The sequence below is a fragment of the Chrysochloris asiatica genome, unplaced genomic scaffold, assembly GCF_000296735.1.
Source record: "Chrysochloris asiatica unplaced genomic scaffold, ChrAsi1.0 scaffold00109, whole genome shotgun sequence".
Classification (NCBI taxonomy): Eukaryota; Metazoa; Chordata; class Mammalia; order Afrosoricida; family Chrysochloridae; genus Chrysochloris; species Chrysochloris asiatica.
The window spans coordinates 5,352,772-5,377,807 of record NW_006408627.1 but is presented as its reverse complement, the minus strand read 5'-3'; the positions used below and the strand labels follow the sequence as shown (position 1 = coordinate 5,377,807).

The 25,036-nt window shown below is 39.3% G+C and overlaps 1 protein-coding gene across 4 annotated transcripts in view; it reads left to right on the top strand.

Moving 5' to 3' along the window:
- The window catches only part of MAPK10 (mitogen-activated protein kinase 10), a 513,930-nt gene that overhangs the window by 297,795 nt on the left and 191,099 nt on the right, over positions 1–25,036 (top strand). For 2 of the 4 annotated variants that reach the window (XM_006867740.1, XM_006867737.1), the window contains one exon: positions 14,478–14,549. In XM_006867740.1, the coding sequence (XP_006867802.1) occupies positions 14,484–14,549 (66 nt within the window). In that variant the 5' untranslated portion in view covers positions 14,478–14,483. Of the gene's footprint in view, positions 1–14,477; positions 14,577–25,036 lie in introns of those variants that run through there. The other 2 variants (XM_006867739.1, XM_006867738.1) reach the window with 2 other exon arrangements.

Genomic DNA, 25,036 nt, shown 5'->3' with positions numbered 1-25,036 from the left:
TTTCTTTATTTAGTTTTGCCAATGGTTTGTCAATTTTATTAATCCTTTCAAAGAACTAGCTTCTTGTCCTGTTGATTCTTTCTATAGTTTTTCGATTTTCCATCTCATTTATTTCTGCTCTTATCTTTATTATTTCTCTTCTTTTGGTGACTTTAGGTTCCCTCTGCTGGTCTGCTTCTAGTTGTTGAAGGTGATGTGTTAATTTGTTGATTTTGGCTCTTTCCTCTTTTTGGATATGTGCATTTATTGCAATAAATTGACCTCTCAGGGCTGCTTTCACCGTGTTCCAAATATTTTGGTAGGTTGCGTTTTCATTTGCGTTTGTTTCTAGGAACTTTGTGAATTCATGTTTCATTTCTTCTTTTACCCAGTCGCTTTTCAGCAGAGTGTTGTTCAGTTTCCATGTATTTGACTTTATTGTTTTGTTTTTTTTATTGTTGATTTCTAGTTTTATAGTGTTGTGGTCTGAGAAGATGCTTTGTAGAATTTTGATGGTTGTGAATTTATGGAGGCTTGCTTTGTGGCCTAACACATGGTCAATTCTGGAGAATGCTCCATGTGCACTGGAGAAGAATGTGTATTGTGCCGTTGTTGGATAGAATGCTCTATATATATGTATGAGATCAAGTTGGTTGATTGTGTTGTTAAGTTCCTCTGTAGCATTGTCAAGTTTCTTTCTGGTTGTTCTATCCCTTTTTGAGAGTGGTGTGTTGAAATCTCCTACTATAATAGTGGATTTATCTATTTCTTTCAATTCCATTAATGTGTGCTTCATGTATCTTTGTGCTTTTTCATTGGGAGCGTATATGTTTATTATAGTTATGTCGTGTTGCTCGATTGACCCTTTGAGCATGAGATAATGTCCGTCTTTGTCTCTTAAGCTAGTTTTTATCTTAAAGTTCACTTTGTCAGAGTTTAGTATAGCCACTCCTGCTTGTTTATTCCTGCTGTTGGCTTGGTATATTTTCTTCCATCCTTTGACTCTCAGTCTGTTTTTGTCTTTCTGTGTAAGGTGTGTCTCTTGTAGGCAGCATATTGATGGATCTTGTTTTTTTATCCATTCTGCCACTCTTTGTCTCTTTACTGGTGCATTCAATCCATTGACAGTCAATGTAATTATTGATAAGTGTGAATTGATTGCTGTCATTATGTTACTTTTTTGGTGGTGTTGTTTGTTCTTTGGTTCTGCTTTCCTTCTTGAATTGGGTTTGTGTTTTTGAGTTGATTCTGGTCAGTTTCTTCCTAGTTTCTCTGTTCACTTGTTCTGTTTGGGGGTTTGTTTTTATGACATGTTGTGGAGTGTTTACTTTCTTTGGAGTTAGCTTGTAGTTTACTAACTTTTCTCTGCATTTAGGATACTCCATTGCATCCTGTAATTTACCTGGCTTCCCCACCACCTGGGTTTCTGTTGCTGTGTTTGTCCCTTCTTTGACATTGATATGTTTATGTCATTTGCTTGATCTCTGGGCTCCCTTGTGTTTGTTGATGTAGTCTTGTTCTGTTCTGGATTCTGCTTTCTGATGGCTGTGTTCCAGGTGGTGTTGCCATTCCTGTCAACCTCTGTTTGTCGTCTGTTCTTGTTGGTTCTCCGTCCCCAGAACTCCCTTTATGACGTTTTGAAGTGCTAGGTTGGTTTTAATAAAATCCCTCAGATTCTGTTTATCCTGAAATGTTTTGATTTCACCATCATATTTGATTGATAGTTTTGCTGGATAGACGATTCTTGGTTGACAGTTTTTTTCTTGCAGGGTTTTGTATATGTCTCCCCATTGCCTTCTTGCCTGCATGGTTTGTTCTGAGTAGGCAACACTTAATCTAATTTGCTTGCCTTTGTAAGTTATACTTCTCTTCTCCTGACCGCTTTTAGCATTCTTTCCTTGTCTTTGATTTTGGCGAGTCTGATTATTATATGTCTTGGGGATTTTCTTTTGGGATCTATCCTTCCTGGGGTACGTAGGGCTTCTTGAATGTTTATCTTCTTGTCTTTCAAGATGTTAGGGAAGTTTTCTTCCAGAAGCTCCTCAACTATCTTCTCTGTGGATTTCTTTGATTCTTCTTATTCTGGAATGCCAATAATTCTTACATTATTCCTCTTCATGTTATCCAACATGAATCTTAGACTCTCTTCGGATTGTTTTATCCTTTTAGCTGCTTGCTCTTCTATCTTGGCAGTATTTAGAGATTTGTCTTCCAGATCACTAGTTCTGGCTTCCATCTCTTCTAGTCTGCTCCTCTCCCCTTTCAGCCTGTTGTCTATTTCTGATATCTTGTTATTGATCACCGGGACATCTTTTTGCATGTTTTGAATTGTTTCCAGTGCTGTGTCAATCCTATTAGATTGTTCCTGCAGCACTTTCCTTACTTCTTCCTTATTTTCCTCTACCCCTTTTCAGAGTATTTGAATCTGTTTCCATATCAGTCTTCTGAATTCCCTCTCAGGCATATCTAGAACCTGCTCCTCCTCCTCTATGAAGCCTTTGTCTGTCCCCTGCTCATTTGCATCTGCTGCTCTTTTCTGCTTTTGGACATGCTTCGATAATGTTAATTGTTTCTTATTGGGCATGATTATTCTTATTTTATTATAATTATTGGTAATATGATCAGGAGATAGGCAGTGGGCAGGTGGCGGGTGGGCAATTTGAGCCTCAGTTAGGCCTGGACCTCAGGACCATTTGGGCCTCGGGCAGGTGGCTTGAGCCTAGGGAGGGCGGTTTGGGCCTGGACATCAGTGACCAGGCTGCAGGAGGTTTGGGCCTCAGGCGGGTGGTTTGGGCCTCTGGCGGGTGGTTTGGGCCTCAGGGGGCCTGGATATCAGCAGCTGGGCATTGGGAGTCATGGGCCTCGGCGGGCGGGTTGGGCAGATTGGGCTTTGGGGGGGTCTGTGCCTCGGGGATGGGCTGAGGGCAGGTTGGGCCTCAGTGGCCCTGGGCCTCCGTGACGACCTGGCTGTGGGCCACCTGGGCTGCACGGTGGGTAGGCGATTTGGGCCTTGGTTGGGCCTGGGCCTTTGTGACCGGTCTGTGGGCGGGTTGGGCCTCAGGGCAGGCCTTGGTCTCAGTGGGCATGTCTGGGCCTTGGGAGGGCCTTGGCCTCAGTGGGCGGGCCTGTGCATTGGGCATTCCTGAGCCTTGGTGGCTTGGCAGAGGGCTGGTCTAGACAGGGGCAGTGGAGGGCCGTGGGGTAGTGGCTGCAGGGAGGTGGTTTCTGTATCTGATGACATCAAAAATGCCTCTTTCTGTCTTTCTGTACCGTGGGTACCCTGAATTTCCTGATATCTGTGCCGATATCCCTCTCTATGGCAAGGAGACCCCTTTGAGAGGGGCTATGTTGGCTCCTGCGCCTTTGTTCGTCTTTGTTAGTTTATGCTTCCTCTCTTCTGGAAATGCAGCCTTCTAAACAGGGTTGCTCTAGCCCTACACTCCAAGCTCTGCAGGGGGCAGAGGCGCTTGCCGGCGTGGGAGCGGGAGCTGAGTGCAGGCGGGCAAAAGCTCAAAATGCCTGTAATTCCTCAGCAATTTGATCTTTTAAAAAAATGAGTTCAGAATGTTGAAATATAAGATCTTATGTTTGCTCAAAGGCTGTCTGTCTGCTAGACAGAGGTTTCCTTTATGCAATTCCACCCCTTTTCCCTGGAGCCTGTTCTACCTGAGCTGCCTCTGGCCATCTACTTTTGAAAGTCTTCAGTACTTCTTAAGATAATTTTCCTATTGTTGTTGTTGTTAAGTGCCATTGAGTTGGTTCCAACTATTGGCAGCCCTGTATAGGGTTTCTGAGGGGAAGCAAGTGAGTTTCAATCACCAACCTTGCGGTCCAGTACATTTTCCCAAAGTGCCACACCAGGACTCTGTGCTTTGGTTCCAAGCATCTCTACATAGGCCACAATACCCAACAAAAGAATAAAGGACCATAGTCCCTTGTGTCACTTGAACTTTTCTCTATTAGGAACTATTTCAGGCATGTTGTTGTTGTTGTTGTTAAGTACCATGGAATCTGTTCCGACTCATAGTGACCCTGTATGGGGTTTCCGAGGAGTGGCAGGTGAGTGTGAACTGCCAACCGTACAGTTCAAACTGACCTTGCAGTCGAGTGCTTATCCTACAGCACCACACCAGGAGTCCATTTCAGCCATATGAAATAGTATATCACCAACATTGTCACTCAGTCAACTCTGATGTATGGGCACCACATGTGTGTTAGAAGCCCCATGAGGTTTTCAATTACTGAAATAGATCACAAATTCTGTCATTTGAGGTACCTCTGAGTGACTCAACTTTCAACCTTTGATTAGCAGCTGAGCACATGAACAGTTTGCACCACCCAGACACTCTATAAAATAATATACCAAAGAATATCTTGCTGTCCACCACTTGGCATTTCTTTAAAAATTTACTATCTGACAATTTTGCACACTAACAACATACATCTGTCAGTAATACTGAGGTGCAAGACAAGAGTAACTGGCAGTGATGCATCAACTCGTCTAGGTCTTTTTTCTCAGTGATTTGTCTGTTATGTAAAGGTTTTATTTGGCAGTTATCTAGTGATGTAATCTGGTAGTTACTTAGTGGTATAACCTGACAATTATACAGTGATATAATCTGACAGTTATATAATGATGAAATATGGTAGCTATGTACTTGTACCCCTATAAGATTATTTTTTACAATATGGGTGATCAATTGTCTCAACACTATTTAGGAAATATATCCTTTTGTCAGATATCTGAAATGCAAAATTTTAACATAACCAGGTTCCCACACACCGCACCTTTTTTATTTTACAAAAAGTGCACTCATGTAAATAACACACACATGTAGCAGGTGGAAATGATGAACTTTTGTAAAATTTGTGGTATACCTTGCCCATACATAAACATCACATGTCTGGTGACATTTTCAAAAGTGAATTTTGGCCTCACTCAACCTCACTTGATAGTTTGAAAATGTTACTTGTGATTATATTTGTGAGTAAAGTTATAAGCCATGGTCAAGAAGTCATGGATCAAAACTGGTAGTACCTCAGCAACCAAAATATAAACAATTGACACTGTGCAGTTGTTTGGGGGAAAGTTTGCGGTTAGGTCCCATAGCAGTGGAGCTACTTGTAGTTAGACCTACTGCACCCACGTGCTTTGTGCTAGAGATGGGTGGGGGGCTGGACAGAGGGTACAGATGAGTCCTGGGGTAAATGTGAACCAATGACTACCCATGCACAGAAAACACAGTGCCAGTATCAGATGAAGTCAGGCATTAGGACAACGCCCAGGACACACAGGTCATTGGGCAACCAGTCAGAGCCATCTCATGCAAGTAAGGGGCACACAACTCCTCTGCACTCATGGTTCTTAGATCAATCCCATGGAGTCTGCAATAGGACAGCCCAAGAGGTGCAGTTGGCCTTCATCGTGATCAGGCAGAATTCACATGGCTACGGTGTGTTGGCCTTACCTAGTTGAATGTCCTTGTTGGTCTAGGGTGTGCAGATCAAACTCATACAACTTCTGGTCTGAGGTTGGTCATCCTGGTCATGGCTGTTCTCAGGATGGAAAAGGTGATTTCTTCCTTTGTTGGAGAAAGCAGTTTGCAGAGTAGGGAAGGACTCCTGCCAGAAGAGGGGTTGCTTTAGAAACTCAAAGGTAGGTTGGTGAGAACTTGCTTCTGAGAACTAAATAAGCATCAAGATATTAAATCCATTGAACAGAAAAAAAAATAAAACATTGAAGCCAATTCTATGGAAAAACTATTGCTGTTGCGCTATGCTGTCAGGATGGCTGAGAGGTCTAAGGCACTATGTTCAGGTCACAGTCTCCTCTGGAGGCATCGTTCGAATCCCACTCCTGATAAGCTACCTTTGGGGTCCTAGTGTGAGGCTGTAGGATAAACACTGGACTGCTAACAATAAAGTCTGAGATTTACACTATCCAGCTACTCCTTGGAGACCCTATACACAGTCTCCAGGGCACTTAACAGCACAATGGTGGTGTGCCATGGAGTTGTTTCTAACAACACAATAGCATTGTGCAATATCCAAAAGCATTTGGTGCGCTCTGCTTGCTTAAAATACGGTATACACTTCTGAAATGTTTCTAAAAAAGAATAACAAACTTCTCTCACATCAAAGCTGCTTTTCTTAATTTGCATTACTCCTTAATTATGCTCTGAGACAAGGACTTGGATGCAATTAATTTATATGGGAAGTGAGCCTTTGAAGTTCAAATGAGTAAGAGAGACAAAGGAGAGAAGATAATAAAGGAGGAAAATGTCTGCATATCTGTGCGGTTTCTGTACTTTCTTAGCTGGATAGATGTTCATAAATCCTACATGCCTTTATCTACTACAACTTTCTAATAAATTTTGTTCTTTCTTAGAACAAACCCCCAGACAAATACTCATTTTATTATGTCTAAGAATTGTCATATATTGTGTCCCTTAATTTTTCCTTAAATTTTTAAAATTAGCACACATTTTGATGTAAAACACATTTTCCTTCAGTGTGAAACATCTTTCTTCTGTAATTATTTTTCTTCCTCCTTAAGTTTGTACAATGTTTCTTTAATATGCTCCATGCATAGATTCTAGCATGACTTCCCACCTTGTAGTTGTTGTTGTCAGGTGCCATCGAGTCGGAACCGACTCATAGCGACCCCATGCACAGCAGAACGAAACAATGTCCGATCCTGGGCCAACCTCACTACCGCTGCCACACTTGACGCCATCAATGATGCCACCTGGCTGATCCATCTTGTTGGGGGTCTTCCTCTTTTTCTCTGACCCTCCATCTTACCCAGCATGACATCGTTCTCCAGCGACTGTTCTCTCCGGACATTGTGTCCAAAGTAGGAGAGTCAAAGTTTAGCTATCTTGGCCTCCAAGGAGCACTCTGGTTGTACTTCTTCCAAAACAGATCTATTGGTTCTTTTGGCAGTCCATGGCACTTTTAGTATTCTCCTCCAACACCACAACTCAAAGGCATCAATTCTTCTACGATCTTCCTTATTCACTGTCCAGCTTTCGCATCCATATGAGGTTATTGAAAATATCATGGCTTGGGTCAGGCACACCTTAGTCCTCAAGCTGACATCTCTGCTCTTCAGTACTTTAAAAAGTTCCTATGCAGCAGATTTGCCCAATGCAATAGGTCGTCTGATCTCTTGACTGCTGCTTCCGCGAGTGTTGATAGTTGATCCAAGAAGAATGAAGTCCTTGACAACTTCAATCTCTTCTCCATTGATAAGAATGTTGTTTGTTGGTCCAGTGGTGAGGATTTTTATTTTCTTAACATTGAGATGTAATCCATATCGAAGGCTGTGCTCTGTGATCTTCATAAGTATATGTTTCAAGTCCTCTTCACTTTCAGCAAGCAAGGTTGTATCATCAGCATATCGCAGGTTGTTAATGAGTCTTCTACCAATCCTGACGCCATGTTTTTCTTCATAGCACCCAGCTTCTCGTATTATTTGCTCAGCATACAAATTAAACAAGTATGGTGAAAGAATACAACCCTGTCGCACACCTTTCCCAATTTTAAAACAGTCAGTGGTCCCATGCTCACATAAGTTTTAACGTTTGTTTCCTGTACTCCACATGATGCCCTTTGAAATTAAATTTCTGGTCATCAGACCACAGCAGATGGCTCCAGGACAAGCGTCAACCATAGCACACATTTACTCTGTGCATAAGTCCTTTAACGATGGTTTTAGCTTCTTAGAACTTTTCTTGCTCTGAATTTCAAAGGATCATTTGTATATTTCAGTAGCATTCATAGGTTTCTCTGATACTGGTTCATTATTCCTAGATAATCCAGCATCTAATTTGGCATTGCCACCATTACATGACTTGGAATCATTCTGTAAAAAAAGTTTAAATTATAAAACATTTTCAACAAACAGAAAGTACATAATTTCTTATGAAGTTCTTATTGACAACAGATTTGTTTGTTTTCAGTGGTAGAATGCATGCTGAGTCCTGCATCTTTTTATAGCTGCATTTTCTGCATTACCTTTTAGATCCTTTGACAGGTAAATGCTTCCTAAACTGTCAGAGTCCTGTGTCATTTGGCATCCAGCTTACTCCCGGCTCAGTCAGTGATTCATACTACTACCCAATCTGCAGAAGAAAGATAAGCGAAATCTGCTTCCGTAAAGAATTTCAGCCTCAAAACCCCTATAGAATATTTCTACTCTGTCTTATAAGTTGCTAAGACTCAAAATTGACTCAACAGCAGTGGGACTTTTTTTTGTTTTGTTTTTGAATTTTCATAGTGAATTGAGTGAACGTTTACATAGCATATCATCAGTTTTACTTTCAACAAATCATACACCTCATTTCAGCTCAGTAATGGCAATCTCCTCCAAGTAACATCCCTTCTTATGATTCTTCTCTGTGTTTTGTGCCCACATTCCTTGTTCTTTCACACGGGTCCCTTCTGAATTTTTTCCTTGAGTAAATGCTGCCCTTTGAATCGTCAATATTTGACAATTCTATGATGTGTGTAAGGAGCTCTGGTAGCATAGTGGTTATGAGTCGGGCTGTTAATCTCACGGTCATCAGTTCAAAACTACCAGCTGTTCCTCAGAAGAAAGGTGAGGCTTTCTGCTCCCAGAAAGATTTACAACCTTGAGAATCCTATGCAAGGTTGCTATGAGTTGGAACCAACTCCATGACATACCACCACCACCACCACCATCACCACCACCACCATGGTGTGCATACCTCACTAGTGGTGTTGTTCCCCTATATACTTATCTATTCGTTGGCTCAAAATTGAGCCACAAAAGTGATTTCCATTTCATACCTGAAGTTTGACCAAGGGTCATAATCTTGGGGTTTCACCAGTCTTGAATGGACTAGTAAGCCCAGTTTTTTTTTATAATTTTGAGTTTTGTCCCACATTTTCTCCAAGATCTTCTAAGGTGATCCCTTTCAGAGCAGTTGGTAGTGGGGTCTGGGCATCATCATCATTTTCTGGTCTCAGGGTCATTGGAACTGATGTTCACATATTCTATTTGCGTATTTCATTCCAAGCATCTTCAGTTTTCACCACGTCTTTTCTCCACATAGGGAGAGACCAATAGTTGCAACTTAGATGGTCCTTCATGAGATTTAAGATCCTAGTTACTACTCAGAAAATTAGGATGTAGCACACTGTGTTTGCTGGCTTTGTCAGGCCAATGACCATGGTGTCCCTGAAGTCTATGATCCTGAGATGTGGCTTTGCTGTTTTGGTTTTACTCCTAACATGTTCTTCATAAGATGAACGTCTTCATCTCTTTTTGACTTTCCAGCTCCTGGTACCTAATGAGAAAAAGCCGAAAGGAAATCTGGTCACATCTGTCCCTGTTGTTACAGTTTTACACAGTAAAACTTTTTGCAATGCCAAAGTCATTAAGAAATATAGCTGTTGCTACCACCATTTGAGAGAACACCTTCTGGTTGCATATCTTTTTCTCCTCTGGTTAATGCAGTCCACTCTTCCCATAATCGTGTGATATTCTGCAACTTCTCTACTTAGGTAGAACCCTCTGTTCATTCTGCTGTCCTCTGAATTGTTGAACGCTGATGGTACTGTCAAGGTGTACTGTCTTGCCACTTTACTGCTGACACACCTTTTTTGATATGAGACATAAATTCTTTCTGGTCTAGTTTATCTTTCCTTTTCATCATTTCTGATAGTCCCTTTCTATCAGCTCACACTGTGTCTACAGCACAGGAGCCATTGTGGTGCTGTGAGATAAGCACTGAACTATTAACCTCAAAGTTAGCCATTCTAACTCACCAGCAGCTCTTAGGGAGAAAGATGAGGCTGTCTGTTTCCATAAAAATGTACACTATCGGAAACCCTATATAGGGGTCAGAATCGATTTGATGGCAGTGAGTTTGGTTTGGTTTGATGGCTAGAGCATACAATTCCTTTTAATACAGGCTTTTCATCAAGTGGTAGGATGTGTAAAACTTGCCAAAGGCAAGAAGCCTATGAGATTGGTTACATGAATGACATAGTCCAAGTATAACACTGTACACCGAGGGTGAAAGAAGTCATCGTCTACACCTTTTTACTCCAATAGATATCAAACTGATTTACAAAGGCAGGCCATGAGTCAGCCAAGTACCAAATTTTATACTCCTGCTCAACAGGCATCATGAGCATGCATTGTTCCACTGATAAACAACCCAAGAATGGCAGCTATTGAAAGCACTGGTAATTGGTAAAATTTGTGAATTGTGTAATTTTACCAATTAGGTAAAATTACTAGGTCAGTTTCTTCATACTTTTTGTAGACATAAATATTTAGCCCAAGTAACACCCAAAAGGGGTCACTGCTTCAATAATATCTGAGCTATGACAAGACATGTACCATCGATATGTGCGTAGCAATGAAGGTCTTTATTTCTTCTATGGTTATAGCTGCCAGTTTTTAGTTGGCATTCTAATCTCCTGCCCTCTATCATCTTGTGAACTCCTGGCTTGCAGAATGATTTGTTTATTTCTTTATAATTTCCAAGAGCTCTTCAGTAATTGGAAGCAAACATATTCTACTTTTGGATCTTCATTGGTCAAGTCTGAATCAGCTTTGCCATATTGCTGAAGTCAGTTCATTATAGTTTTAAAATAGGAGACACAAGCATCATCATATGGTTCAACACTTTCATTATCACATTGCTTGCTTTATCCTGGTCTAATTAGTGTTTTTGTTGTTAACATCAAAATGAGCTTTTAGGTCCACAAACAGGAAAGCTCATCTGAGGCATTTTCCTCACACTCCTCCTTATTCTAGGGTTGTTGTTGTTGTTGTTGTTAGGTGCCGTGGAGTTGGTTCCGACTCGTAGTGACCTTGTACAGGGTATCCAAAGCTGTAAATCTTTACAGGAGTAGAAAGCCTCATCTTTCTCCCACGGAACAGCTGATAGTTTCGAACTGCTGACCTTAAGGTTCGCAGCCCAATTTGTAAACTCTGCATTCTTCAGATTTCCTTTGTATTTCAATGAGTCCATTTCTTAAAAAGGAGGATGTTTCAGAAAAAAAGAGTTTCAGGTCCTTCCAAACTAAGATAATGCCAATACTGTGCCTCCAAACATGGACTCCTGGTGTGGAGTTGTAGGATAAACACTGGACTGCAAACCATAAGGTTGGTGGTTCAAACTCACCAGCTACTTGTAGGAAACCCTGTACAGGATCACTATGAGTCAGAATTGAGTCAATTCTGGTGGTTCAAACTCACCAGCTACTTGTAGGAAACCCTGTACAGGATCACTATGACTCAGAATTGAGTCAATAGCATTTAACAACAACAATGTCTCCAAACAGTTCGTCAGTTTGTCATACTGTTGTGACTTGTGTTTGCTGTGATGCTGGAATCTATGGTACCGGTATTTTAAATACCAGCAGGGTCACCCATGGTGGACAAGTTTCAGTGGAGCTTCTAGACTAAAACAGACAAGGAAGAAGGAGATGCAGACTACTTCTGAATGGTTAGCTTATGAGAAGTTTATGAACAGCAGTGGAACATTGTCAGACATAGTGCCAGAAGATGAAAACATTAGGGATAGCTGCAGAACTTGTCTGATATAGTGCCTGAAGATGAGCCCCTCAGGTTGGAAGGCACTCAAAATATAATTGGGGAAGAGCTGTCTCCTCAAAGTAGAGTTGACCATAATGACATGAATGAAAGCAAAGCTTTCAGGACCTTTATTTGTTGATGGGACACAATTAAAAATGGGGAGCAACAGCTGCAAACATCCACTAATAATTGGAACATGGACTGTAGGAAGCATGAATCTAGGAAAATTGGAAGCTGTCAGAAATGAAATTGAACGCATAAAGATAGATATCTTAGGCATTCCTCAACTGAAATGGACTGGTATTGGATGTGAAACTAGAGATATCATTGCTGACATCAAAGGTATTTTGACCAAAAGAAGAAAATACTCGAAAGAAGTTTACTTGTGCTTTATTGACTAAGCAAAGGATTTCAAATGTGTGGATCATGGTAAACTAGGGATCGCATTGCAAAGAATGGGTATACCAGAACACTTAATTGTGCTCATGAGGAACCTGCACATAAACTAAGGTATCATTGGAACAGAATAAGAGGATACTGAATGGTTTAAAATCAGGAAAGGTGTGTGCCAAGGTTGTGTCCTTTCACCATACTTATTCAATCTGTATACTACACAAATAATCTGAGAAGCTGGGTTATATAAAGAAAAACATGGCATCATGATTGGAGAAGATTTATTAACAACCTGCAATATACAGATGATACAACCTTGCTTGATGGAAGTGAAGAGGACTTAAAATACTTACTGATGAAGATCAACAACCGCAGCCTTCATTGTACTGCTATGTAAAGAATAATAGTCCTCACTACCGGACAAACAACACTCATGAAAGCAGCAGTCAAAAAATCACAAGACATCTTGTATTAGGCAAATCTGCTTCAAAAGACCTCTTTACAGTTTTAAAGAGCAAAGATATCAATTGAGGACTAAGGTACACTTGACCCAAATTATGGTATTTTCAGTCTTTTTATGTATATGTGAAAGTTGGACAATGAGTAAAGAAGGCTGTTTAAGAATTTATGCATTTGAATTATGGTGCTAGAGAAAGATATTAAAAATACCATGGACTGCCAGAAGAACAAATACATCTGTGTTGGAAGAAGTACAATCAGACTACTCCTTAGAAGACAGGGTGGCTAGACTTTGACTCTCATACTTTGGATATATACTTAGAGAAGGATATCATGCTTGGTAAAATGGAATGTCAGTGAAAAAGAAGAAGACACTCAACAAGATGGATCAACACAGTGACAAGAACAGTGGGATGAAGGGTGACAACGATGGTGAGAATGGTTCAGGACTGGCTAGAGCTTCCTTCTGTTGTGTGTAAGGTTGCTATGAGTCGGAACTGAGTCAAAGGCACCTCCAAACAAATATGAAAATTCACAGGGAGAAATAGCATAATTCAAGACTCCTGTAAAAACAAAGAAAACAAAAGGAATTTGAAAACATACTAGTACAATGAATTTGTATTTATCACCAAAGAACTACTTATAGCTCATAAAACAGAAAATAAAAACTCAAAGATTTATAATAAATGTCCAGTACATGTACATCACAAAATGTATTCCTTTATAACGTATTCCACCTGAAAATAAGCTACTCACCTAAAAACTCCACCATCACCATAAACACACTTTCAAAATCCACACAGGACTCCGTACATATTCTTACAAGGCTGACCTCACAATTCAAAAGCCAAAAGACAATGATTTTACACAATCACACCTCTGAGATGCATTCCTCATTCATATTTTGTTGTTGTGAAGTGTGACTGAGTGAGTTCTGACTCATAGTGACTCTGTATAGAGTTTCCAAGGAGTGGTTAGTGGGTTTGAACTGCCAACCTTACTGTTAGCCATCCATTACCTATCCTACAGTACCACACAGGTATTCCATTAGCTCATATAATAATCATTAAACAGTTATTTGGTGCCACTGAACATTTCTTCACTTACAAACAACCACACATATCTGCACCAAATGCCAACACATGCTATAAGTGGTGGAGTCCTGGTGTGATGTTGTGGGTTAATGCCCTGGACTGCAAAGTCAGTTTGAACTGAACACTAGTATCCCTAGAAACAAAGAGACCAAAAACGTGATTGTTCTGTATATGAATATGTCCCACTGCTTTTACTACAGCTTGATTTTCTTAAGTTTAGAATTACATGCACTTAAAAACAATGTATATTAATTTTTTGTGTATTTAACATTTTTACATTGATAATATGGAAATCTTCATTCCCTTTACATTTGCCTTTTTTTATCCATTCAACATCATGCGTGAAAAATATATTTCTGCTGATACAAAAGTTCTAGTCTAACAATTTCAACTACTTTGTAGAATTCAACTATAAATCATATTTTATTTATTGAGTCCCTTCTTTCCATAATAAATATCATGACGTATACCCTCTTGAGCATTAGATGCCTGGAATGAAATTGCTGCATAATAGATGTGCTTACTTTTAACTAAAGAGACTCTGGTAGCGTTGTGGGTATGAGTTGGGCTGCTAACGTCAAAGCCAGCAGTTCGAAATTGTTCCACGGGAGAAAGATGAGGCTTTCTGCTCCTGTAAAGATTTACAGCCTTGGAAACCTTATACAGATTCCCTATGAGTTGGAACTGATTCCACAGCACACCACCACCACTACTTTGAACTAATTAGGTTTAGCTTCACCCTGTTAAGTTTCTGTTAACTTTGTGATGTTATCATAGGAGAATAGGACATTTTCTCCGTATTTTACTTAATATTTAAAATTTGTGAGAAGTACCTAATACTGGTCAGGATACATGTTGAATATAATTTGTGTATGATATTTTGGGGATGGTTAAAATTATATTAAATTTATATGATTAAATAATGAATGATTAGATGATCTGGAAATGTCATGGCTCCCTTTTTCTTCTTATAGGTATTTATGAGCCTCCATTTCTTACACTACTGTAGTGAACCTACCTTGGATGTGAAAATTGCCTTTTGTCAGGTGTGTGTTCCTTACAGGTAAAACAAGGTACAGTATATTCCCTTGTATTTCCATTTTGCCATTTCATTTATATATGTTCCACACCAAACCTAGTATTTTTATAATAGTATAGTAGCATAGGAAGTAGAAGTGAATACTTACAAATTTTTTTGCTTATTCAATTACTTTAACATAGAAAAGGAATGAAGAGAATACTTGCAGAATGCTTATAAATACAGGCCTACCTTGGAATTATTGTGAGTTAGGGATCAGACTACCACAGTAAAGAGAGCGTCTAATAAAGTGAGTTGCACAGTTTCCAGTTCATATAAAAGTTATGTTTACACTATACCATAGTCTACTATGTGGGCAACAGCATTATAAAAAAGTTAAAAATACAGCGGAGGGCTGGTGTGGTGCTGTAGGATAAACTCTGGGCAACTAACCAAAAGGTTGACAGTTCAAACCGCCAGCTGCTCCTTGGAAACATTATACAGGGTTGCTATGAGTCGGGATGACTTGAGGCGCTTAACAAAGTAACAACAGAAATATTGTGAGAATTATCAAAATGTAACAACGAGACACAAGTGAGCACCTGCTGTGGAAAAATGGCCCCAATAGGTATGCTTGTCACAGGGTGGGCACAAACCTTCAGTCTGTAAAACTGCTATGTCTGCTAAACACAATAAAGCAAAATGTAATAAAGCAAGGTATACCTGCGTAGTATTCTCTATGCAATTTCTTACTAGATTGCATTTATACTTACCATCTTCAGTATATTATTTTTCAGATTCTTGGGATTGGGCTTTAATTAAAATAGTTGAAATCTTATGTTATTATTTATCATCATAAACACTGATGAGTCCCAAAATAGACTATCTCTGGAACACATACATATATAATAGCATATGAGTGGCACTCCGTTTGTTTTCTTATGCCCAGTTGTAAGCTACTATACTGCTGTTAAGTGCCCTTGAATAGGCTCCAACTCATAACGACCCTGTATAGGGTTTCCAAGGAGAACCTGGTGGGTTTGAATTGCTGACCTTGTGGTTCACAGTCCAGTGCTGATCCTACAATGCCACATTAGTTGTAAATAGCAGTTAATTAAAAGGCTTGTTGTTATTAGGTGCCGTCGAGTCGGTACTGGTTCATAGCAACCTTCTGCACAACAGAACGAAACGCTGCCCTATCCTGTGCCAACCTCACTATCGTTGCTATACTTGAGCCCATTGCTGTGAGTCCCTTCTAACCTGGGGGCTCCTCTTCCTGCACTATCTCTGATAATATTCTGGTGTTGTTCATGAAGCTTCAGTATTCAATATTCTGGTGCCAACAGTGTTCCCCTGTTACTCAGAAGGCTTTCAGTAGCTAAATATTCAGAAGTAGTCCATCTCTCCTTCTTCCTAGTCAGTATTACTCTGGAAGTTCAGCTGAAACCTGTCCATCATGGATGATCCTGCTGGTATTTAAAATACTGATGGCATAGCTTCCAGAATCACAGCAACTCTAACAACTACAGTATGACAAGCTGACAAAGGAGCAGTGGAATTAAAAGATTAAACAACAAAGACATTAAACAAGTGGTTTTAACCTAGAGCTAACTGCAAATGGTTAGCTAACAGCAATAATCACTGTGAATGTGCGTGGGATAAATAACAGTCTGCTCTCTTGTATTCATAAAAACACTGTTCTTAAGAAAGGTTCTCCTGGAGTGCCTATACATATTACAGATATGTTTAGAAAAGTCCTAACTCAAGCTGGAATCCCTGGGTAATGCAAAAAGCTAATGCCCTGGGCTGCTAATAAAAATGTTGGAGCTTCAAATCAGCCTGGAGGCACCATTGACAATTAGTCATTGAAACTCCTCTGCAGCACAGTTCTACTCTGACACACATGATATCACCATGAGATGGAATTGACTTGATGGAAACTGTTTTTTTTTAAACTACAGCTTATTTCCATGGTATAGTTAATAGTGACAATTTTTGCTCTTAGGAACTGTTCTAGTTTGAACAGCAAATTATAAGGTGACCCTATTAACACTCCAAATAGAGAGATCCATTTCAATTTTTCTGTACCAAATATCATATCTCCTCACTGAGCTGTACTACAAGCAGAGAATGGCATGCATCCATTGAAACATGTTTCAAAAACTAATTCTTCAGCTCCTTTGTTTTAACATAATTCTTGTCTTATTCTAGAAGTAATATGATCTTATTATAGAAAATGTAGAAAACCAAGAAAGGAAACAAAAATCTGCTAAATGTACTTGCTCTGAGCATAGTCAGAAATGCTATGGGGAAGACAAACATGTTAGCCGTATAAATAGGACACAGTGCATCTCCCTGACCCTCTAACTGATGGGGTTCCAGAGGCCTCAGCCTTTACCCCATTTCTCTTCACTAACCAGAACACTGGATCCAGACAGCCTTAGCTAAAACTGTAGTCCTGCCACTTACTAGCAGTTTATTTATGACTTGGGGAGTATTACTTAACCTTCTTATGTTTCATTTTCCTTATTTGCACCAAGGAATGGGGTGGGCTGAGATTAGTACCTACTTCCTAAAACTGTTAAGAGAATTAAATGAGTTAATACTTGCAAAGTACCGAACAGGATAGGGTATGTTGTTGTTGTTATTAAGTGTTGTTCAGTCAGTTCTGACTCATAGTGAGCCTGTATAGGGTTTTGAGGGAGCAGCTGGTGGATTTGAACTAGCGACCTTGTGATTAGCAGTTGCGTTGCTTATCCTAAGGGACCATAAGTGTTTGTTAAATAAATACATTTACATTCCTTTTCCTAGTGTTCCATGGTGTCCAAACGCTTTAATAATCATGAATCTTTTGAAACTCACACAATGATATCTCCAGGCCTAATCTTTATCTGAAACAATACTCATAAGTCCAATGCCTGACCTACATCTCCACGTTGATGTAATAAGCAAAGGTGTAGCTACAAATAGCACCTATGGTAAACGCTGAACTTGTGCCTTTCCAACTATCTCAAACGCATCTTAAATACCTATCATGCTTGCACCATCTTGGACAATTAGGCCAACAATCAAAATTCTGCCTTGGGGGCCCAATTATTCATTTGAGAGGAAGAGAGACCATTTTAGAAAACAAAAGAAAACCAACTAGCTCTCCAGTGTTGTGCCTCACCTCCACCCCCATCACCTTAGTCCTTTTCTAGTCTCAGGTAATTTTTCCTCTAATTCTGTAGACGGTTACATTAGAAGAAACCAGTCCCTAACATCTAGATAACTTTTCAGGGGAAAAGCAACTATTTGCCAAGTAGCTGGTTGGAATGGGAGGCATGGGCAAGGAGCTAGCAGGAGCTCTGGACAGGGTATTGTGTTTTGGGGCAGCAGCAGCCAAGAGGTGATGGGAGGGTATTGGAGAGGAAGTGGAAAGGTGAGCTGATGGTGGAGGAAGACAGCAGAAGTAAACTCCTAAGGTCAGAACAGGCTCTCAAATTCGAAACTTGCAGAATTATCTCTCAGAGCTGGCAATAAAAACTGAGATGTTCAATATACAAACAGCTCAGAGGCGCGCCCCCCCACCTCAAGTACTACCCAGGACATGTGACATACATGACATACCTTAGATGTCGTTGTTAACTGTTGTCAGTCAGTTCTGACTCATAACAACCCAGTTTAAAGTTTTCCGAGGAGCGGCTGGTAGGTTTGAACTGCCAAACTTGTGGTTAGCTGTCAGTGCTTATCCTATGGCACCACCCTATAGATACAACTCTGTTAATAAGTATATTGAACTGCACGTATTTCAAACCCAATCTTTGGTCATTCCTGATTGTTCCTATTCAGTAAATATTAATTCCCTACTTTCAGTTCCTTAGAATAAAATTCTCAGATCATTTTTTAGGGAAACATATCTAGAATCTTCCATGTCTCACTATCCTCTCCATTATTACCATTGCCAGGTTGCCAATGTTTTTGTTGTTTTTCTTTGCCCTAAAAACTGCAATTGTTTTCATCGTTGCTCACCACCAAACATCAGCAAGTGTGATCTTTGTAAAAGGTTAAGTCAGATGATGTCACTTCTTAACTAAAACTAAGGCAACAGAAAAACCCATCAACAATCAAGCAGAAAAACCTTTCCATGGTTTCCTTTCTCACTTAGGTAAAAAAACAAAATCTTTATAATATCTGTCCAAACCTTTGGGATGTTCCTCCTTCATCCACTCTTTCACCATCCTTAGGGCCTTAATGAAATATCATTTCAAGAGATTTCCTGAATGTTCTAGTTAGAATTACACCTTTCAATGCAACAATACATACCCTTCTTTTCACTTATTTTTTTTTCTCCATAACACTTCTAAGCACCTGTCATAATATGCATTTTACTAGTATCTTGTCTTTCTCTCGTTAATAGAATACACCTTGCATTTGAGTAGGACTTTGTAATAGTAGAATAAGCTCATAAACTCACAAAGATCTATTTTTCATAGCTCTTTCCAATTCCAAGTTCAATGATGTCAAGTCTGTGGTTTGAAATCTTTCATGATAGTAGTATTTGCATTACGGAAACAAAAATGTTACAGATTAGGTCCTGGTGTGGTGCTGTGGGATGAAGCAGTGGATTGCAAGGTTGATTTCAATCACAAAGTCGGTAGTTCAAACTCACTAGCCGGTCCTTGGAAACCCTATACAAGGTTACTATGAGTCAGAACTGAGTCCATAGCACTTAACAATAACAGCAATCTCCCCTGTCAGTTTTGAATATTTCTCAGCACTCCATTGGAATTTTGTCTGTTTTGTTCACTGGTGTACCCCAGCACTAAGAATAGCATCTGCCGTAGGGTAGGTTCTTACCTAATATCTGCTTAATGAATGCAAGAATGAATGCTATGTATTTGGCTTATGCATTCAGTTGTACCTATAATCGTGCTTCGGTGGAAAGTGAGCAGGCCCATATTTCTGGGTTTGTTATCTGGGTCTTACAAGCTGTGTGACAAAGAGCTGTTTCCTAAGCCACCATGATTCTAGCCATTTACTATGGGTATTATTAACACATGACAGACAAACAAATCAAAAACAAAATTCATAGCTTCTCTATTTCAAAAGATAATATCAGAACTTCAAAGATTATTAATTAAAAAACACAAAGCTTCAATTTTTTTCATCAAAAAATGTTTTTTAAATCAGCTTTCAACATTTGAGTCTAGATGTTACTTGCCTGTACTAGTGAGAGGTCTTTCAAAGCAGAGAGATAAAGCGAAGAAATGAAACATGTCTTTTCTTCATGTGTCTGGATTTTCTTGCTTACTCTGAAGTTTTGGCATCTAGAAATTATGCAGGCATGTTCTGTAACTTGCTTTAAAAATCTAAAAATGTCAGCGTTAGCAAAATCTTTACAGTTGTGACTTAGAACTTTGTAGTTACTTTCTATATAGAATTTTTATTTGATCATAACATTTATTTATTTATTGGCACTCTGGGTCTCATTTACTACTCTAGCAATTTAAAGAAACATTGTATCTATTTTTAGAGACAGACTGATCTGTGATGATGGTAGTGGTGTGCTGTGGAATTGGTCCCAACTCATAGCAACCCCGTATAGGGTTTCCCAGGCTGTAAATCTTTATGGGAATACAAAGCCTCATCTTTCTCTGGAGGAACAGGTGGTAGTTTTGAACTGCTAACCTTGAGGTTAGCAGCCCGACTCACTACACAGAATGATCTATTAGTGGTTTATTGTCAAATTATAGAGTTCTGGTGTAGAGCTTTAGGATAATCCTACCAGGTGCTCCTTGGAAACCCTATACAGGGTCGCTGGAGTTGAAACCGACTAGATGGCACTTAACAACAACAACATGTTCCTGGGAAGCTTATAATTATATGGGCATCTCTTAGACCTGGACATCAACAGGGTTAGATTTCACTTCTTATCCCCCTCAAAATACTCAAAGACTCTGCATATATATAACTTGTCCTATGCTTGGAAGAAATTTTTTCTTTTTAATATTAGACGATAAAAGAAAAGCTTCAGTTTGCACTGGTATGAATCCTTTACAAAAATATAGACCTAAGGGGAATTGAAAGTGCTTATCAAAAACTCTTTATCCTCCTGAGAAGTAGGTAAGGCTTCTTCATCTTTCTTTTTTTATCTGTTAAATAAAGTACAGAGCTGTTAAATTTCACTCTATGAATTTAAAAAAAAAAATCTGTGAAAAGTGCTATTTTTGTAACTCTGCTATGCTGAAGAGATGAGTCAGGGTTTCCATACAAAGAGATCGTGTGTGTTGGAAACCCAGTACACACACTGGTGTCTACAGCATTGATTACATCCTGATGTCTGCTGCATTTAGTTGTGCAGATACCTGTTTTCCCTATGGTGAGCCTTGGGAATAGAGACACAGTATCCTTATCCTTGTATCTCCAGCCTAGAAATCTGTCTAATTCAGCAAGTTTCTAACAATTGCTTTTGAATTAAAACAAACAAACAAAGAAAAGGTTTGCTCATCTTTCCAAATTAAGTCAACTTCTCAATATCATAACATCTTAAAGAGTGTATTAATAGATTTAATGCAATTATGCTTTGGTTGTTTTTGTAACTATAAGTCAATTGTTACCTAACTTGCATCTGCTAGTTATTAACTAGTCGTTTTTTTTTTTTTTCTAAAAGTTTACTGATTGAGTCAGCTATGAATCATTTTAAATGATTTTCTGATTTTGAAACATCTGATAGAGGGTTCAGATGAAGTAATTAACATTTATATGGTCACACAGCACTAGAACTAAAAGGGTCTGGGCTAACCCAAGCTTCCTTTTGGAAGGACAGCATCTTGTATGTCTTCAGATGGCCTCACATTTTTTTAAGCCAAGGAGATATTTAACCATAGACTGAATGATGATTGACTGATTCACTCATTCATTGGTTCAGCACATTTTTTATTAAGTACCTCTGGTCTCCTGATGTGGTGCTGTAGGATCAGCACTGGATGGTGAATCACGAGGTCAGCAGTTCAAACCCACCAGTTGCTCCTTGGAAACCCTATTCAGAACCAACTCAACAGTATTTAAAAACAACAACAACAACAACCCAATAGGAGGAGTCCTGGTGTGGTGCTGTGGGTTAATGCACTGAATCATAAGTTCAGTGTGAACCGCAATGTTCAAATTCACCAGCGACTTTGCAAAAACCTTAAACAGGATCACTCATATTAAACCAACTCAAAGGCACTTAACAACAGCAACAATATATACTTGCACGTTGTAGAAACTAGGCATAAAGGATGATACTGCCTAGTAGTGGAATAAGATTAGGATAAAAATAAAGTATAATGTAAAGAGTGTTATGGTAAAGATGTATTTTGGGAATTATGAGGTCATAGGCAGGGGGACACTAGTTTTTCTCAGGGGTAGAGTTGTTGTTGTTAAGTGCCATCAAGCCAACTCCAACCCTTAGAGAACTTGTATAGGGTTCAAGGAGCAGCTGGTGAGCTTGAACCATTGGCTTTGTAGTTCAAATGGCTTTGCAGTCTGGCGCATTAACCCACAGTGCTACACCAGGACAAGGGTAGAGTAGGAAAGAGAAAATGACTCTTTAAAATGGTGTGACAGAGGACACATGGGACATAGTCTTCCAGGAAGTGACCACTGCATCAGTCTAGACAAATGAGGAGACAGGATCCTTTTGTGATCTATTAATACTTCCAAGTGATCAGAACACAGGGTACATGTACAAAAACTTTAGAGTTTTTATATTAGTTTAGGATTTATCCCCAGCACTCTTTGAAGCTTTTTATGAATGTTAAGCAGGACAGTGACATCATAAGATTTATATGCACAACAGTTATTCATATGGCATTTGAGAAAGCAGTTAAAAGCAAAGAAGCATGCAGTTCAGGCAAGAGATATTAAGGACCTGAACTCAGGTAGTAGGAATGATCGAAGAGATATTTAAGAGTATAGAATCAATAGAAATTGGATTCTGCTTCATTGGGGAGAGTGAATAGAGAAGGGCTAGGATTACTGGCAGGCTTCCAGTTTTATCACTGCCTGGATGATGGTGTCAGTTCGAGACTCTAGTTGTCATTCATTCACCAAAACATTTTTTTGAGCTCAGCGCTATGCAAGGCACTATCATAGGATGTGTGGTCTCAGTGGGGATCGATATAAATGAGTCTTAAGGAACAACAACAACAAGGAACTTATATTCTACTGAACAATAAGGAATGTTTTTGTTGTTGTTAGGTGCCATCGAGTTGGTACCAACTCATAGCAGCCCTATGCACAACAGAATGAAACACTGCCTGGTCCTGGGCCAATCTCACAATTGTTGCCATGCTTGAGTCCATTTATGTTGCCATGAGAATATGGAATATGACGAAGGATATCATGTTTGGTAAGGTGGCGGGTCAGAGAAAAAGAGGAAGACCCCCAAGGAGATAGATTGGCCAAGTGGCAGGATCGATGGACTCAAGCGTGGCAACAATAGTGAGGTTTGTCCAGGATCGGGCAGTGTTTCCTTCTGCTGTGCATAAGGTCACTATGGGTCGGTATCGACTCGATGGTACCTAACAACAACAACAAACGAGAGGTCGGGAGTAGGACATACACATTTGAGATGCATCAAATTTGATTCAAGCATATTTTCCACATAAAAACTGTATAAAAGGATGGGTTACTTTATGAAGGGAATACCAAGGCTTTAATAATAAACTAGGCAACAACAGGCCTTTAAAGAAATATAATAGTTAGACCTAGGAGTTTGAGTCATGATACTTAAGAGCAGATAGAGATTCAAGATGGAAGAGCACAACAGTGTCAATGAGGTTAAGTTCAATTACAACATCTGACATTTATTGAAAGGTTACTATATTCATTTAAAATAAGTATTTTAATTTTGAAATTAGGCCACTTTTCCTTTTCATAGGAGTAAAACAATCCTATGAGGTAGATGCTGTTATTATTTCCATTTTACAGAAGAGAAAACTTAGACTCAGAAATTTAAAGTAACTTGTTTTGTAGATAAAAAAGGTTTTGTAGATAAAAAAAATAGACTTGAACAAGTTATGGATTTTTTTCTAGACTTCAGAGGTAAAAAGTGGCCAAATGAAGACAGAATCTAGTTATATTTGATTCTGCAGTCAGAAGTCTCAATTGTCTTTACTATATGGTCTTTCTGTAGTCCCACATCCTGATATGGTGCTATAGGATAAGCACTAGACGGCTAAGCCTGAGGTTGGCAGTTCAAAGCTACCAGCTGCTCCTTGGAAACCCAATGCAGGGTCAGTATGAGTCAAAACTGACTCAATGGCACTTAACAACAATAGTGAACTTCTTGGTATGGTCTATTGATGTACAGGGTTTTGACTGACTTGCATATCAATTACATTAAACTGATGATCAACAATCTATTCTTAAATTCTGAGATTCTATTTGTCACCAGGTGTGTGTGTGGGGAGGTGGGGGGCGGCGGGGAAGACTTTTACATAAATTCCAGAAAGTGATATGATATTTAAGCTCCAAAGTATTGCTAGGAATTTGAAAAAAAATACAGGCCATGTAATTCTTGTTGCCAAAAGCACATATTCTTTTTAATATTTCTATTTTGTTTATCATGTTGTTGTTGTTGTTATTAAGTGATGTCGAGTCGTTTCCAACCCATAGCCGTGAGTTTGAGCCGCTGACCTTGCAGTTCAAACCAACTTATCCTACAGCACCACACACTTTTTTTTTTTTTTTTTGCATAATGTTTGACAAATAAAGCATGCTATTGTTATTATTTATTACAGGATTGTGTACTGGTGTATATTAAATAATATTTACCTTTGTTGCCTTCAGCTCTTGTCTCTTCCTAATGTCTCCTTTACCTTGTTCATTTTGTACTGACCTCCCCTTACTGCATATTGCCTTTTCTTTCAAACAAGTTCTGGTGTAGCAATGTAAGATAAGCATTGGACTGCTTATCACTAGGTCAGTGGTTCAAGCCCTCCAACTGCTCCTTGGAAATCTTATGCAGGGTCACTATGAGTTGGAAGTGACTCCATGGCTCTTAACAAGAACATCCTCTAGCTCGTTATTCACTCTCCTTTCCCCTCTTATCCCTGGTATCTTCAAAAGAATGTTTCTTTATGTAAACCTTTTCTTAACTTTTTAAAGCAGAGGTCACTTACAATATTTGCCCTCTGGAGATTGACAAATTTCAGCATAATGTCCTCCAGGTGTATTCATGTTATAAGGTATTCCACAGATTCATCACTGTTTTTTAACGTTGAATACAATACTGTCGCGTATATGGTTTGTTTATACTTTCATCTGTTGTTGGGGTCTTAAGTTGCTTCCAGTTTTGTATTATTCTAAATAAAGCTGCAATGAACATGGGTGTGCACCTATATGTGTGTCATGCTTTTCTAGGATACATACTTAGTAGTGAGATTGGTGGATCATGTATTATTTCCATTTCTAATTATTGAAGACAATGCGATACCATTTACTACAGTGGTTGTATCATTTTACAGTTCTACCAGCTGAGGGTTCCAG